Source organism: Danio rerio, chromosome 5 (assembly GCF_052040795.2).
Source record: "Danio rerio strain M-AB ecotype USA chromosome 5, GRCz13ab, whole genome shotgun sequence".
In the NCBI taxonomy this organism is placed as follows: Eukaryota; Metazoa; Chordata; class Actinopteri; order Cypriniformes; family Danionidae; genus Danio; species Danio rerio.
Genome location: NC_141025.1, coordinates 55,926,246 through 55,944,197, shown reverse-complemented (window position 1 = coordinate 55,944,197; position 17,952 = coordinate 55,926,246). Strand labels below are relative to the sequence as shown.

At 34.5% G+C, this 17,952-nt stretch overlaps 2 protein-coding genes across 2 annotated transcripts in view; one reads left to right on the top strand and one right to left on the bottom strand.

Moving 5' to 3' along the window:
* Window positions 1-8,545, bottom strand: part of nol6 (nucleolar protein 6 (RNA-associated)) — a 28,917-nt gene extending 20,372 nt beyond the window's left edge. The window contains 8 exon segments of the mRNA NM_001161511.1: window positions 59-179; window positions 1,675-1,838; window positions 3,093-3,227; window positions 4,319-4,487; window positions 5,844-6,020; window positions 6,113-6,229; window positions 6,317-6,544; window positions 8,358-8,545. Coding sequence (NP_001154983.1) covers window positions 59-179; window positions 1,675-1,838; window positions 3,093-3,227; window positions 4,319-4,487; window positions 5,844-6,020; window positions 6,113-6,229; window positions 6,317-6,544; window positions 8,358-8,408 — 1,162 coding nt within the window. The 5' untranslated portion in view covers window positions 8,409-8,545.
* A 267-nt stretch (window positions 8,546-8,812) lies between these two features.
* The window catches only part of skic3 (SKI3 subunit of superkiller complex), a 49,413-nt gene continuing 40,273 nt past the window's right edge, over window positions 8,813-17,952 (top strand). Inside the window, exons 1-11 of the mRNA XM_087254119.1 lie at window positions 8,813-8,865; window positions 9,061-9,161; window positions 10,176-10,319; window positions 10,424-10,515; window positions 11,392-11,467; window positions 11,584-11,727; window positions 11,842-11,940; window positions 12,031-12,139; window positions 15,636-15,776; window positions 16,016-16,117; window positions 16,204-16,328. Coding sequence (XP_087110245.1) covers window positions 8,820-8,865; window positions 9,061-9,161; window positions 10,176-10,319; window positions 10,424-10,515; window positions 11,392-11,467; window positions 11,584-11,727; window positions 11,842-11,940; window positions 12,031-12,139; window positions 15,636-15,776; window positions 16,016-16,117; window positions 16,204-16,328 — 1,179 coding nt within the window. The 5' untranslated portion in view covers window positions 8,813-8,819. The remainder of the gene's footprint in view (window positions 8,866-9,060; window positions 9,162-10,175; window positions 10,320-10,423; window positions 10,516-11,391; window positions 11,468-11,583; window positions 11,728-11,841; window positions 11,941-12,030; window positions 12,140-15,635; window positions 15,777-16,015; window positions 16,118-16,203; window positions 16,329-17,952) is intronic.

Genomic DNA, 17,952 nt, shown 5'->3' with positions numbered 1-17,952 from the left:
TTATTACACGCATCTAAATATCAATATAAAAAAAAAACTATACTATGATCTCTCTTACCCAAGAAGTGCAGTGCATTCCTGAACAGCTGGTAGGCATTCATGGTTTTGCCCACTTTGTGCGTGGACAGAAGATAAGCCATTAACATCGATGCATGAAAGCCGCAAAAACAACCTGCACCCTAATGAGAGAACATAAACACTGAATGTATGATTTAACACATTTCATACTTTAAACTATTAAAATACTTTTTACTATTTAAATGTGCATAAAAAATATGCAATATTGCCTAAAATGCATTTAAAAAAATCTAACTACTATCAGCCAGAAGAAATTGATTTGATTTTATACAAAATCAAATTTCACACACTATGAAATACCTCCACTAGGATGCCATTCATTGTAACAACAGTTCGTATACCAAAAAAAAATCTTGTCAGGCATTTTTAGGACAATAATCATTTAATGACATATTAAAAGAGGAATGATTACAGCGAATCTCCAAATGTGCTAATTAATTGTCATTTTAAATCTTTACACTGTAACTATCTTTCAAATCACTAGGTTTTACCCATTTGTCAGTAAGTTTGTAGTCATTTAAAACATAATAAACCCTAATATACTCCCTTATTCTGATACTCAATAAATGCAGACCAACAAAAGTATGTAGTTTCATTCATACATAAAGATATTTGCTATGTCGAATGGTGACGCAACATTATGAACCCATATTTTGCCATTTTATTTTCACAAAAGCCATTTTAAACATTATAGTAGACATTTAAGAAATAACCAGCTGAATAAAAAAAAGTTATATATTCAATACTGTGAAAAAATTATCTTTGCTATTGTTGTTGATGATGCTAAATTTATAAATCTAACATTATAATTCATTACAACACATTATATTTAATTTTTGTTCTCATTTTCATTTAATGATTCGATAATTCATTCTTAAAACTTCAAGTTTTATTTATTACTAGATGTATCTTTTATAAGAACTATTCAGTAACATTTTTGATGGTTGTTTGTCGCCACCTATTGGTAAAACAATTATATTACTATAAATTTCAACAGGTTTAAGTTAAAGTGAGAATTTAATCTTTGCCATAAACACCAGTGTTTATATCTGAACTATAAACTGTTCTTCCAGTACTTCTGTGTTTTTTTTTGATGGTCTGTATCTTTGCAACTAACTGGACTCTCTCTTGATAAAACTCAGATTTGAATGCAGTGCATTGCAGGATTAATAAAATTACCATCAATTATAATCCTAATCTTTTAATGTTTAATTGTGCAGTTTTCAACTGAATGCATTAATGTGTGCTAAACAAGTAATGTCAGAAAACACATTTAATAACCTAAGAAACCTTATTTAGGAGCCACCACAACGTCATCCGTCATCATTATATTTTACAGAAAAGTCTAAATGCTTTTGTACATGCGATTTCTCTGCAATTGTTACAAAATTAGGATTAATTTATAAGTTAAAAAGTAAATAGAAATTAATCAGCGTGCCAAACCATGGGTTGTGATCTGTACGGATCCTGAATCAACTGTAATTCGTTACACCCCTACTAGTTATGACAATTATTATTATTTAAATTCAAATGTGCAAAAAAGCTGTTACATTTTCCTACAGTGATGTCCTTGCAGCCTTTATAGTGTGGTCTTACCTGGTCCAGTTCTCGGTGTCTCAGCCAGACTTTTAGAAGGGCCACACCCTCTCTAAAAGCTGGACACTGCGCACTAACGGCCGACAGGAATTGAAGATGTGACAGTGGCAGATGATCTCCAAGAACTGTGCTGTTATAATGAGGAGTAGCAGGCCCAGCAACCCCTGCAAGATTAAAAATGACAGAATTATTAGTGTATCGTAATATTATTAGAACCCAGTTTAAAGCTGTTATTAAGATGTGCTTTGATTGATGCGATCACAAGTGGATGATGCTAAACATTGGTGCTGGGCGATATGACAAAAATCTCATCATCATACAAGTCATTTCATATCCTGATAACGATTTATGAGTTTACAAGTAGGCTACAGGAGGGTTTGTGCTTCACTCGTGAACCAAATACGACTGCACAATAGATCGTTTCAGCATTGATAATGCAATGTACACATCTACAACAGTCACATCGCGACCTGTGCAATGCCCAGTCAGGATTATAGCGGATCAGGTACAATAGTTTGAAAATTTATCAAGACTTTTGACTTTTAAACATTTAAAAAGTTTTAAAAATCACAAGAAATTACAATGTATGTAGCTTTAAAATTTATTTATATTCAACTATTTACATTAAATTTATACCATGAAATTGTACATTAGATTAATTAAGTCCTGTGTCTGAAGACAGTTTGACTCTTGTCTTTTCAGTTAAAATTTGTTTATTTTACGTTATGCAGATTCACTCCTCTACAAAATCTCCTAATCAGTCCAAATAGAGCCATTTAAATCATATGGTGATATTGTAGTTATAAATTTCAGAAAAGAAGAAATCTTGCAATATTATTTTATCCAATATTGTGCAACCCTATTTCCAAACATCATCACAAGTACACAAGATGGGCTATATGATTACTGTCATTACAGGTGAAAGGAAACATCTATGTTTGTTGTACAGATATGTGAAGACCTCATTTAACTTACTTTTCCTCTCCATTAACAGTAATAGGCTACAGGTGTGTGCTGCAACTCTGTTAGCAATGCTGCCTGTGTTTGATATTATTTTAACATTTTAACTGTATAATTTCAAAATAAAACTTAATAAACAAATAAATAAAATAAAACAAACATCACAAATGGTCATATGTGAAATTTGTTCCTTATTGAAAGTGCTGTTATACAGCTAACACACTCTTTCAAAATTTACATATGTGGTTTCAACAACCGGATGTATACCAATCCAGTTTCCCAGACCACCTCCTGAAGTGGTTTGAGCAATCAGATTTATATGTCTCGAATGCATTTCAGAGGCCAATTACATCTGCTTTTTTCACAATCAGACAGGTATCCAATCAGAAAAACAATGCAAGAAATGACAAGGTGTAAACAGCCCCTAAAATGATTGACCTCACATATTTCCATATTACCTTGCTCCTCCTTTGCAACACCAGTAAACCATTCAGTCTTTACATTGTTCTTCCGAGGATGGAAACGGCTAGGTTTGAGGAAGTCTGGTGGGGGAATGGCATGAATCCTCAATGTGACCTTATCCCCGTCTTTACCTAAAGGGCAGACACAAAATTTACATAATGAGTTTAGGTTAAAAAAAATGATGAATTCTCAGGCCACATCCCTTTCTATGTGGATTCAGAGGTTATTTTAGTAAATGAAAACTAACACTAAGGCTAAAACTATTGCTCAATTTTCTTTGGCTGAAAAATAAAGATAAAAAAATTAGAATAAATGAAAAAAAGATTACACAAACCAAATTAATAACAGTTATCGAACAGAAATAAAAAAATAAAAATAAAAAAACACTTTCAAACTAAATTAGCAGAAATTTTGTGGCGAAAAAAATCTGACCTGGGGCTGTTTAAAGAAACGCCTGTAGATGGTGATTTTAAAAACAAAAAACATTTTCTTAATTTACATCTTAATAAATGTAAATGTAGCATGTTTAACTACATACAATAAGTTTAATATAAAAAAGTTTGTCGTAATTCCTACTTTTATTTATTCAAGTTGCATTTGTGTGGTTTTCGGTTCAGTGTCTGTTCAAACTTTTATTCAAGTTTTTTTTTCAAGTTTTGCACAAGAGTAATTGCAAGTCAGGGGTGCTTAAACTTGGTCCTGGAAGGCCGGTGTCCTGCAAAGTTTAGTTCCAGCCACCAATCAGACACATGTGCTAGTTAATCAAGCTCTTACTAGGCTTTCTAGTAACACCCTTGCAGGTGTGTTGAAACAAGTTGGAAGCAGTTGCAAGCAGTGCAATTCTGCTTAACTATAATTCCTAAAACTAAAGATATAAAAAAAATACAAATTTGTTCACAAAATAAACACTAAATTAAAACTAACAAAACCATTAAAGAAACAAACTAAAACTAAACTGAATTGTACAGCATATATCAAAATGAAAACAAAAACTGCAAAACTATAAAGACCTTGGTTCAGTTAAGTGAATGTGAAAAAAAGTGTCTGCAAAACACCAATTAACAGGGAAGCCAAAATGATTTGCCAAAATAAACAGCAGACCCAGTACATGCCCATTCATGACTATGTAAATTGCTCTGTATGAAAGCATTTGCAAGTAAATGTAACACAAACTACAATACAAAGTTATGAATATGATAAGTGCCACAAGCTACTGTCATACCTGAGGGTTTGACTAGTAGGACTGGTCGTAGCCGATTGCCATGGAGACAGGAGTAGCTCATTGAACCCACAGCCTTCAAAAAGGAAAGGTGCTGCGCCAGGCCTGCCAGATACATCGCTCGCTTTCGAGGATACCGCTGGTTAATGGCATCCATTGGGTGTAAAACAGACTTTAAAGAGAAGACACAACATAACTCCAAATTAATGCAAAACACAATTGTTTAAAAAGGATTTTAGATAAGAAATAATTAGATGGATGGATGAGTAGACTGATGGATAGTCTTGCCCATGATTCAAATTTTCATTCAAAGTTTTAAATTACTTCACGTTCTAAGTTGATCAATTAAAACAGTTTTATAGGACAACTTGTGCTATACTGCAAACTGGTATATTTTAAATGAAAAAAAGTGTACTCTGTGGAAAGAGCAGCTAACTAATTGTGATAAATATTACCCCTTAACCATTTTGATATTGGGACGCTTAAACTTAACACTATACTACAAATAAATCCTAATCTAATAATGCCGTTGGAATAAATGTCGTTGGAAAGAGCTCAAAATCCATTTACTGTCTTCAAACTATTTGTAGCGTCTATATCTAGTGACTGATTTTGATAGATTTTTAAGAGCTATAGTTATTTATTAATTTGTGACAAGGATACTCATCACATTCGAAATACATTATTTTGCTACAGCAATCCACATCTAAAAGTTGTTAAATGCTAAATTCAAATCAAACTCACAATGCTGCCCATACTATTTTACAAATATTGTCAAAAATAAGGAATATTGTTGATATAGCTCGAAACATTCACAGAGATAGGGGGCACCCTCATATGGCAACTAATAGAAAACAAAATTTATCTGGTGGTGATATGTGGTATTGCGTCAAACAGAATTTTAGTAAAGGCAAATTATTTGAAATATCAACTTCAAATTTGGAATATAGTTTGTTTGGCTATTTAAATTTTCTGTAAACTTTTGACAAATTTTTTTGTAAAAATACATATATTTGTAAATACAATATAATATACATTTATTGTTTTATAATTTTTATAAATTTAAAGCCACATAACTTTAGTTTTATTAAACCTTTTTCACTTTAGCTAAAATCTGACAAGATTGGTCACTTAAAATAAGACCAAGCTTGAACATATGCACCAAAGCGTTGAAGTATGGCAATCATTGAAATTGAACATGTCATTTTCATGTCTATGTTCACAATGTTGGGATGACAGTTAAGGGGTTAAACTGCACATTGCTAATAAATTAAAATCCACTGATAACTTGCATTCATGTCATATGGGAAGGGAAGTTCACAAGATTCTCAAGCTTTCTTTTTCTGACATGTCAACAGAACGATGGGTGAATGGATGTCACAACAAACAATAATTCAGAATGGAGTAATCTAATGAGATAATAATTCAAATGAATAAAAACAATTTTGTGTACATCACATTGGACAACAGTTGGCAAATATAGACAAATAGAGACAGGAAAAAAAGACAAGTAAAACATATAACTTACAGAAGGAATGATGACAGCAAGGTCCACATAGACTCTGGGTTTGATGCAGGTTCCCAGTGGATAACTTCCCACCAGGCTGACTGATGCTGGAGCCTCCATGTGAAATTTACCTGTTGCCGCCGCAGGAACGAGGAAGAACGGCACTTCAACTTTTGACAACCAAGAAACATCATTTAACTACAGATAAGAGAAAGCAAAACAGATACTGCCGTTAACTGCAACCAGATTAGTAAAAATAAAAAACAATCAATCTTTCAATCATTTCTGACCTCCATAACTTCAGATTCAGGCACACAGTCCAGGAATTCTGTAACCTGCTGCACAAAAGAGTCCACCAGCTTCTTTCTGTGCTCACTGAGGGCCACTTCTTTCAGCAGTTCTTCCATCTGAACAACAACATCAATCAGTGATTAGTAAAGCTGAAATAAATTGTTATACCACTAACATAACACAGAGATAACATAATTTCTGACCTGCATTTTTAATAAGCTGCAGTGGAAGAGATTTTCTGCTTCTTTCAGCTGGTTGAGCTCCTCCACTGTGGGGGCTTTGTACAGCTCTTTTTTGGACAGCTTGACTGGCCGTAAGACCCCATCATCTGACACCGTGTCCTTTGCTTTTCGTTTTGGGTCCTTAGACCTTAGTTTTCCAGTCTTTTTCTGCATTGCTTCTTCCTTCTGAGAGCTCTCTGGTACTTCCGTCTGTTGATGGGATGTTACAGTTGTTATTACTTTATTTTAGATAAAGAAAAAGACTTGTAGGCACAAAACAACACATCATTAAAATATAATTTTTTGCAGTTTCATATGCAGGACTCAATAATAAGGACTCCACAATGACCCAGAGCCAGTGTGAGAGACGCTCAGAACAATAGACAGGATCGTTACTGGCCCAATCAGGCCAGTGCTGCCTTGTCACTAGGCATGGGCCGGTATAATTTTTTGCTGGTGTGAAAACCTTGGAAAAAATATCACGGTTGCAGAGTATCACGTTATTGTAATTACATGCTCTCAAATACATTCTTTTTAAATGTTTTTAAATTTTAAAAACTTTTTCCCCCATTTAACAAAATACATCTTATTTTAGAAAATATTTATAACATTTTGGAACAGGAAACATGTCAGGCTAAATAATTTAAATCATTGACTTTTGCTGTCTTCATTAGTTAAAAGAAAAAAAACCTTACACATACTTTAGGAACGGTATAAAAAAAGTTTTAAAAGCTTGACTTTTCCAAACAGCGGTAAACCTTGAAACCTGTTATCGTCCCATGCCTACTTGTCACTAGAGTTTGGTTTGTCTGCGACCATGTCAATTGCATGCAAATACAGTCTTAGAATCAAGAAACAGTTTGTGCATTTAAGCCTTTAAATGCAACTTTCTCTGTGATGTCATAAAGACCATATTGGTTTTTTGGTTTCTCTTATCTGATTGGATGTTGTAAGCAAATTATGTTTTCCTGTAAACTGATAAAAAGCAGTACAGCAAAGAGATGGAAACATGGCGGAAACATAAAATTATGAGGCTAAAAGAAAATAAAAAACGATTTACAAGGGTACATCACGACACTAAAAATGAAAAAAAAAAAGTTTGGTGTCAGTTTGGTAAGTCAGCCACTTCTTGTTACATAATTTAAAACTGCAATACAATACCTGTACTTTTTCCACACTGCTCTTTTTGTTTTCAAAACACTTTAAATTTAGCAGATTTTACATTAACATTTGTAAAATATTTAAATTCTAGATTCACACGTTGTTTTTGACACATTATTTAAAATAGGTGCATATAACTTCTAATTTTTGTGGGGCCTATGAAAATTTTCACAGAGCAAGTAAAAATGTGTGAACCCATGGCTGGATGGGGCCAGAAGAAAAAATCCTTAGCGATGAACTCTGATATGACATTCCCATATAAGTTTTACATATAATTTGTATGCATTGTCAAAATGTTAAAGCAAGAGAATACTGCAACCATTTTTAGTTTTTTAGATATTGACATTAATTCTTTGCACATTTTATTCTCTTTCCTCAGCACTGAAAGAAAAAGAGGAATGCGAGTTGTAAAATAGCATTTGTGAATATGAAATTTACATGAAAAATTGTATTGTATTGGTTTAATAATATACCTTGATACAGTAAGCTAAAATCATAGAATTACAGCATAAGAAAAACGTAAAAAAGGTCAATAATAAAACTCTACATCTTTCATAAAATATAGGGTAGGGTATATTTGCAGGACCAAAACAAATGTTTTTTAATCTATAATTAATGTAAACATTCATCTAGAATCACTTTTGAAATGTTGTAGAATATAATAATGTAGAATATATACTACATATTACAAGTTATATAGTTATGCTAATATGATATATTAAATACCACAAGTTAAGCTTAGGTATTAGCTTACATACAGTAAATATATAGAAATTTGAGATTTCTAACGTTATTTCAATTAGCAAGAAGTACATTTTAGTAATGAAGCTCTGCTAAAAGATGCCATCAGGAAACTGCATACCTCAGGAATCGTATCTTCTGTTAAAGTCAAATCCTTTCTCTTTTTCTTCATATTGAAAAAACTACAGCAACCTTTTAGAACTGAAAATACAAATATTACAATAATTTACAGCGTCTGTCTACTCAACACGTCGCTCACATGGGGAGAACGCATGGGACACACTAAAACCCAGCTGCATTGGTGAATTCACTGATTGGTCCCCTGAACGAGAAATCTTTCAGTGATTGGCTGTAAAGCTTCGGTTCAGCCTCTAAACAAAACGTTTGGTTGAGAGTACACTGGACGTCTCTATAGAAAAAAATACACACAAGCCATATTCGAATATTTTGATACCTTTTAAATTGTAAATAAATAAATAAATTCAACACTTAGTCCCGAATATATAAATAATTTAAATCGTTAAAGGAATAAGCACAACGGTGGTCGCAACATTATGGCGTCACAGTAAGCATCGAGGTACGCATGCGCCAAATCCTGCTTGCTGAATGGAAAGCAACCAAGTTCGGGCGTATGTGCTTTTCTATTTTTAAGGTTTTAGAAATACACAATTTGAAATTGTAAATAAGTGTGCTAATATTATTGTTTACTTAATTACACACGCTTTAATGATAACGTTTCTGTTATTTACTAAATAGGTTTAAATGCATAACTTTAGGCATCTTTAACTAATGTTTACTAACATCTGTCTTTGTCACTATTTCAGTTCAGAGAATAATGTCCAGTAAAGAAGTGAAAGCCGAGCTAAAAAATGCCAGAGAAGCCATTAAAAATAAAGAGTTTAAAGAGGCTTTGAAGCACTGTAAGGTAAGTTGTTTTCTTCCACCTGTCAGCATAAAGTAAACAATATCTCAGCAAACATTGAGAAAGTTATCAGTCTTTTCCCTTATTGAGGTGAAGTTGGTTTTATATTTGCACTTTCTTTTTGATAATAAAATGTAAAAATCCGTTTATTTTATTAATTTATTCTTAGTTCCTTTATTAATTTGTGGTCGCCAGAGCAGAATGAACAGCCAACTTATCCAGCATATGTTTTATGCGACGGATGCCCTTCCAGCTGCAACCCATCACTCAGAAGCACCCATACACACTCATTCACACAAATGTTTATTTGGGTTACTGTTGGCTTTCTATCTGCTCGAACCAGTCTGGCCATTCTCCTCTGGCATCAACAAGGCATTTGCGCCCACAGAACTGCCCCTCACTGGATATTTTCTGTTTTTCGGACCATTCTCCTAAATCCTAGAGATGGTTGTGCAAGAAAATCCCAGTATTCCAGCAGTTTCTAAAATTCTCAGACCAGCCCGTCTGGCACCAACAACCATGACACATTGACACATTCAAAGTCACTTAAATCATCTTTCTTCCCCATTCTGATGCTCTGTTTGAACTGCAGCAGATCGTCTTAATCTACTTGCCTAAATGCATTGAGTTGCTAACATGTGATTGGCTGATTAGAAATTTGTGTTAACGAGTAGTATCTAATAAAGTGGGCGATGAGTGTATAAAATACCTACATAAACACACATACAATTACAAAAACTATGTCAAATCAAAGTTGAAACCGTGTTAGCGGCCAATGACTATAAAAATGCAACATTGTTCACAGTCAATTAAATAGTGCTAATGTTGTTTTAAAGTTATACTTACATGCAGTTTCAAACTGACTTTTCAAAATAGCATGGTGACGTCAAACAATATAGGGGCACAAATGAACGAATGTGCGAATATATAACTAACATTACCTTAATTTATACCTTTCTCTTGATTGACTGAATTTATACATGTCTTCCTCAAGTCAAATCTATTTCTCCACTTCAGGCTGTTCTAAAGCTTGAGAAGAATAACTATAATGCCTGGGTGTTTATTGGAGTGGCAGCCACAGAGCTCCAGCAGCCGGATCAAGCACAGACTGCATACAGAAAGGCATCAGAGCTCGAGCCAGAGCAGCTGCTGGCGTGGCAGGTATGTCTTCTTGATTTAACTTTAATAGTAATCTTGTGTAAAAGCAGTTTGTAAAAACGTCTACATTTTGTTATGAAGATATTAAATGAGTATTTCTTTCACAGGGTTTAGCAAATCTGTATGAAAAAAGTGACCAAGCAGATTTCAAAGCTGAGCTTCCCAAGATTTACCAGAAACTCATTACGCTATATGAAACGTAAGTGCTCTAATGCTGAAGGGCAAATTACATTTGTTGCTCTTTATTTTTTTTATTATTGTTATTATTAGTGGTGCTTAACTACTATTAATCACATCCAAAATAAAAGTTTGCATTCAAATTAATTTACATACAAATTTATATATAAATATCTATATAACAACATTGTTTTGTTTTTATATATCTGTGTGTATTACATATAATAAATATATACAACACATATAATATCTCAAAGCAAACCTTTATTTTTAATGTGATTAATCTCTGCCCAGCACTATTTATTTATTTATTTATTTATTTATTTTTATATGTTTTTTAAGAATGTCTAGAATTTTTATTTTACAAGAATATCATTTTTGAGAGATTTTACTTCACTGTAAATATTTAAAAATAATTAAAATCAAGAATTATTTATTTTCTTTAATTATTGTAGTGATCCTAACTATTTTTTTAAAGAAATTAGTTGATTGTATCCAGACGCTGTTTATTTTAGTAAGTGGCATCTGGGTATTAAAAATTCCAATCACAATTTTTGGGTTTTATATTATAATTTGAGAGGTTTCTTAGATGTCATTTGTTGCCATGTTTGTTGCAACATCTTTTTTTTCTTCCAAAAAACGTGGCAATTATCTTTGTCTAATAATATATCAATCCAAAATCCATTACAAGGCAATAATCACATACTTGTTTCAATGCAAACTATAGATATAAAACAAGATGTCCCATTTCGGTGTCATTATCAAATGAAAATAATGACAGAACATTCACATTCTTGTTCATATATAAATAAATATATGTTTAAATAAAAGCACTCTACTGCACTGGGCACCATTTGCTTCTTGACCCTGTTTTTTTTTTTTGCATTTGCATTTGCAGCTCAGACAAAGCAAAATGTTTCGAAGTGACCAAGAAATTGGTGGAGATTTATCAGTCAGAAAAGAACTATCTACAGGTATGAGCTACATAAAAATAAATAAAATCCTGATGTTACGGCAAATGATTTTAGGGTACAAAATTGTGTTGATCTTTTAATTATTCAAATTTGCACAATATTTTTCAAACCCACAGGTGGCCAGAGTGTGGCGGAGGTTAATCCAGGTGAAAGAGGATGAGGAAGGGCTGGAGGATGCAGAGCTGCTGGAGCTGTGGAAGGAGATGACCAGACTCCTGCAGGACACTGTTGACGACCAGGACAATGAAACACAGCAGCACGTCAGAATTTCTCATATTCAAATAAAATACTCTATTTTTTCACCCAGAAATACAAAATATACAAGACTTACATTTTTCATAAAGCTGACAGTGTTAGTGTTTTTTCCTCAACAGCTGATATCTGCATTTGAACGAGCTTTACAAATGACAGTAGATGTGCCCAGTGAAGCCCACAGGAGCCTTTCGCAGGATTACATTAAATGTCTTTCAAAGGTCAGCCAGCTGTATATGGTGTAAAAGCAGTAATGCGTACAATAATAATGACTGGAACAATTCAAATGTTGCATGTTTTGTGCCGTTTAGCTTCCTCATGAGGTGGCCAAGCTAAAGGAAGTATGTGACGCCACCCTGTCCCACTATCCCACACACCCATACCCTCTAGAGGCCCTCAGTGAGCACTACATCCAAACAGGTTAGTTTATTACCCTACAGAAAAAAACAAGATAAAGGCATTGTGTGTAATAATGAGTTTAACAAGTCCAAACTAACTTTACTCATTCATTCATTCATTCATTCATTCATTCATTCATTCATTCATTCATTCATTCATTCATTCATTCATTCATTCATTCATTCTGTAAGAAAGAAATGAGGAAGTAGAAAATCTCAGTGAAGATGTTTATTCGCGCGCGCACACACAGACCAGGGCTGTGCACAGGGGGGGTGGCCTGGTGGCTAGAGCCACTGACCTTCGGCCCTCATTGGTCGAGGTGCCCCACAGCACTTGCTCTTCACTTTGCGATCGCGTTGAGCACCTGCCCCTGTTATGGTCTGTGCTCTGTGCACGGGCCTGACACAGACACACAGACAGACAGACACACACACACACACACACACACACACACACATAATGCCCGCAATGACAGAGCAGCCGGAGCGACTACCTTCAGATTTAACACGCATGATCGCGTTCATCAAATCTGCCGAAACTAAGCGTTCTAAAGCATGGGTGTATTTCACAAGGATTTTGACACAACAGCACAAAGCATACGCTTTCGTTGTGTTTATGGAGGAAACACGTCAAACATAATGAAACATGGAGGGCTCATGTAGAAAGGCATTGGAATGCACTTATTTTGACAGCCCGCGACTTCATCTTACTCTTTCTGAGTACATTTACATGGACAACAATACTCCGATTTTAATTTAATTAAGATAATACTTTTATTAAAAGTCGACCATTAAGCAGTGATTTTTGATTACCTTAAAGGACCACCAAGTCTCGAAATGCGAAGGTTTTTCTTTCCATTCGCCATGCGGTATCAAATTCCATTGTTACAGAAGTCGAAACTTAAAAATGACTCACCTGGAATTGCATGAAACTTTGGAGAGCCTGATGATACGACATTATTGTTTGATACTGAAACTTGCCTTCAAAAAGTGCTTTCTTGGTCTTTCCCATATTTCTTTACATGTTAAACACATGTCGACCACAACAGGAGGTAAAAAATCCTGCAACTGCGATAATTGCGTTAATTTTTTTTTCAACGCGTTAATTATTTTAAATGAATCGCATGCGTTAATGCACTAATTTTGACAGCACTAAAAAAATACATTTCAAAATGGTCGAAAATGGAGTGGGATGAAGCACAAGCCTATTATTTTCCCACCCCATTTTCACATACATAATTCATATATTAAACTTTTTTCTTCTTTTACTTATCTCTTCTTTTTACATTACTTAATAAATATTTTATCTATTTGGCATCTTTGACATGTTATTTATTTGATTCCATTTGCACCTTTACATTTTGTAACGTAGACCCCCCCCAAAAAATACATACTGTAGTACTACACATAGCCATTAATAAAAATTTCATCACACCTTTCTCATTTTATACTTCTTCAATCACCTTAATCATTATATTCCTTTAATAATATATATTTATACAACTTTTTGAAATGATTAATATCCTGACATTGTTTCAGTTTTTGACTGTAAGTTTCATAGTTTTACACCACATACAGACATACACAAACTTTTTAAAATTGTCAGTGTTTGTTGTAAAAAAGTATAACGTACAATAAGTTTATACAGAATATGAAATAAATGCAAGCAATCAGTCAATTGTGCAGAATCAGTTTACATGGTCACATAAATTAATATATTAACTTATCTTTGCGCTCAGCCAAAACACGTTATCTGAGAACAAGTAATAGATTCAAGACAAAAGTCGGGGAATATGTTGTTAGATATAGATAACAAGATGAATTAAATATCACGTTTAATAAATATAGTGAGATTAGATCCAGCGGTAGATCCTTGATGAACACTCAGACATGCACAGCTTTTATATGGGTAGATGACTGCCAGGGGCTTACATGTCCACATACGCTGCAGGGCATGCCAGAGTGTGTGTGTGTGTGTGTGTGTGTGTGTGTGTGTGTGTGTGGTCACGTGATGTGCGTTTTCAACAGGGTATTGTGGATGGAGAGTTGTTCAGAAACGTCAGTGTGGACGTGAATCGTTTTCATTCTAAAAGACCGTTTTAAAACTCAGAATGAACCCTGAACATTCTTAAACTCAAACCTTTATACTGTTTTAGATGTTGCCTTCAGACTTGCCTTTAGATGTTAATGAAGTAGCTCCTTGGCTGTTGACACAGCTTTTCTCTCTATCTCTCTATGTTAAAGCAGTTTCAATACCATTGATGAGATCTGCGCACCACACTCATCCCCATTCTACAATCGTTACCATTTGGTCGTGATGTAGTCATCATGCAGAGACAACAGATTATTGACTTCTCTTTTCTTCTATAATTCATCACTTTTGGGAAATGAACATCAATACATCATTTAGAGTAGAAGTTGGGCCGAGGCAGAATCATTTCTTACAATTCATTCATTCATTCATTCATCCATCTATTCATCCATCTATTCGTTCATTTTTCTTTGGATTAGTCCCTCATTTATCAGGGGTCGCCAGAGCAGAATGATCCTATCTGACTAACTTATGTAGTTCAATTATCCCAAATGTTATGAAGAATGTTCAAATACAGAGAAATAAGCAGTTTTAATTGGTGACATTAATTGGGTTCTGTGCATACCTGCCATTTTTCCTGGAAGACTGTATTTCACACCCTCCCGTTTTGTTATTTCTCTCAGAAAACTCCTGTAGTTTTTTCATTCATTCATTGATTTTCATCCTCTTTTCCGGGGCCGGTTCACGGGGGTAGCATTCTCAGGAGAGAACCCCAGACTTCCCTCTCCCCAGACACAGGCATTTCCAAGGCCAGCAGAGAGACATAGACACATGCCAGACCCGAGACACCTCAGCTGACTTCTCTCAATGTGGAGGATCAGAAACTCATTTCGGTCACTTGTATCTGAGATCTTGTGCTTTCAGTCATGACCCAAAGCTCATGACTATAGGTGAGAGTAGGAATGTAGATTGACCAATAAATCGAGAGCTTTGTCTTTTGCCTCAGCTCCTTCTTTACCACAATGGAGCAGTACATCAAACGCATTACTGCTGCCACTTTACGATCTGCCTGTCAATTTCACGTTCCATCCCTCCCTCACTCGTGAACAAAACCCCAAGATACTTAAACTCCTCCACCTGGGATAAGGACTTTATTACATTCTGGAGATGGCAAACAACCTTTATTCTGGTGGAGCACCATGTCCTCCGACTTGGAGGTGCTGATTCTCATCCCTGCCGTGTCACACTCGACAGCAAACAGTCCTGTAGTTTGTATGATATAAAATAAAAACTCAAACTGGTTTGGGAAGAGAAAAGGATGAGTAAGTAATGACAATTTTTTATTTTTTTTTGGTGAAATAACCCTTTAAGCAAGATTAGGATTTTATTTAGAGGTCCATAGCATCTAAAAGCGTAAAACATAAAAAAATATGCCCCATATTTAAAAATGATAAGTAATAAATGTTGTTTTTGATTTTCTTGTCAGGTGACTGCAGTGAAGAAGCTGTTTCCTGTTTCAAGCGTCTCTTAGAACTGGATCCAAACAACTCGTATGCTCACTTTGGTCTCGGTATTAAAGCTTGTCAGGATAAAAAATATGAGGATGCCATCAAAAATATTGGTCTGGGTAAGTTCATAAACACTCAGATGTTCATGAATGAATGGAGCACTAAGGTTATAAGAAATTCATTATATCAAATTCTCCAAATGCATTTTGATCATTAAAAGTTGTTTCAATAAATCTTTTACTTAAATTCATGTTTAACTGTACAACATTAATGAAGTTCCTTGCAATTCCTAGGTATACAGTGAAAATTACAAAAAATATGTGTAACTTATTTGTTGTGTGTTTTTTTTTTTCTGCAGGACTGAAGCGTATGCGCTTCTCCATCATTGGTTGGTATAATCTTGCCCTGGCTCAGCTAAAAATGCATAAATACTCTGACAGTGCCATATCTTCCAGTCAAGGTACTGGTTATATGATTCACAGCTAACTGCTCAAGTCAGTTGCACTTAAAAACAGTTTTCAAATATGTTCCTTTTCATTTGTTCAGGGCTAAAATCGAGTGTGGGGAACGCTGATGATTGGACTCAAAAGCTCCTGAGGTTGAAACTAGAAGCTCTGGTGAAGACAGGACGAGAACAGGATGCTGATGAAGCTCTGCAGATACTTGCACTGGTACAGTTTAATGGTTTAAGATGTTGTGTTGCAGTGTTAAAATAGGGATATATGTACACCACTATTCTAAATCATTTTTGAAAAACTTTCTTACACCGTGTCTTAACAACATATGATGTGAGAAGACTTCTTTAACTGCATGTAGTTAGAACATGATGTTATGCTGACCTTGGCTGTGTTTACTTAAACTCAAACATTGTGAATACTATAAAAGTGAAAAATAATATTGTTTATAATAGCTATAATTTAAAAAATGTCCAATATGTTTATAATCGCAGAGCTAAATTGTCGGTAGCCGTTACTCAAATCTTCACAATGTCTTATGATCCATCAGAGATCTTTCTAATATACTAATTATTCATTAACTGTTACAGTTCAGAATTAAGGAGAGATAAGTTTCACACATGGAGTTTCAGATCCTCTCTGAAAAACAAGGACAAGCACATTTTGATGCACAGTGTACATCTACTGTAGGTGTCATTATCTGATAACTTTATTCAGTCAGATCCAGTCCAAATCTAATTGGTTAAGTGCTGATTAATAACCTATAATACATTGTATAGAAGAATTACCATGTTTGTAAACATTCAGGATGTGCGTGCAAGGGAATGGCAAAAAAAAAAAAAAACGGGAGCACTAGCAGTTAAAGCGAGGAAATGACATTCGATGCTCTACAGAGTTTGTTGTTGTCTTAGAAATAAGATATATTGATTACATATTATATGTAGTATTTACATAATGCTTTCAGCATATTATAACCTTGTCACCCAGTGATAAGCACAATGATTCGGCAAAATTAACGTTAAAGTGAGCAGCGTTTGTCTGACAGGTCCATTTGAGATAGCACCCTCCCAATTGATATTGGATACCACAAAATGACCAAGCATCCAGCCCGAAATATACAATCTCATTGAAGCTCCAAGTGATTTTACAAGAGAGAAGTTAAAGGTCTACTAGTCTTTGGATGCCAACAATGTTGTTCTGTGTGGTCATGTGCCAGAAATAATCTTCCATGATTACCAGATTCAAAACTATGTAGTGCTAAAAACCGAGGTTCTGCCAGGCCAAAGAAAAGGGAAAAAGACGGAGCTAACGTTATTCAAGGCCTGGGTAATTAATTATCAACAAGCAAAACAAATGCATTCTGACAGCGAACTACACCTGTACGGCAGAGTATGTGAACTTACACATAGAGGTAAAGTTGGTTTTATATTTGCACATTTGGACTTTCTCCTTTATAATATAATTTCATAAAAGTATTTTTTGCAAACTCTAAATAGCGAAATCATATTAGCAGCCAATGACTATCCAAGTACATTGTTCACAGTCAAATAAACAGTGTTAATGTTGTTTTCAAGTTGCACTTGCAGGTTATTTCAGACCGAATATTCAAAGTGCCATGATAAACAATATAGGGAGTGTTACAAGTTGTCACTGAATGAATGTGTGAATATAAAACCAACTTTACCTTAATAACGTTTCATTCTTAGCATTCAGTGTCCGCAGTTTAATTAAACATATGTAACTGTTTTTGCTGAAATCATTGTTGCAATCTAAAACGAGTAACGTGTATGATTCAGCATAGCGTGAACTTACCTGATAAAACATGAGAACTGCAGAGTCC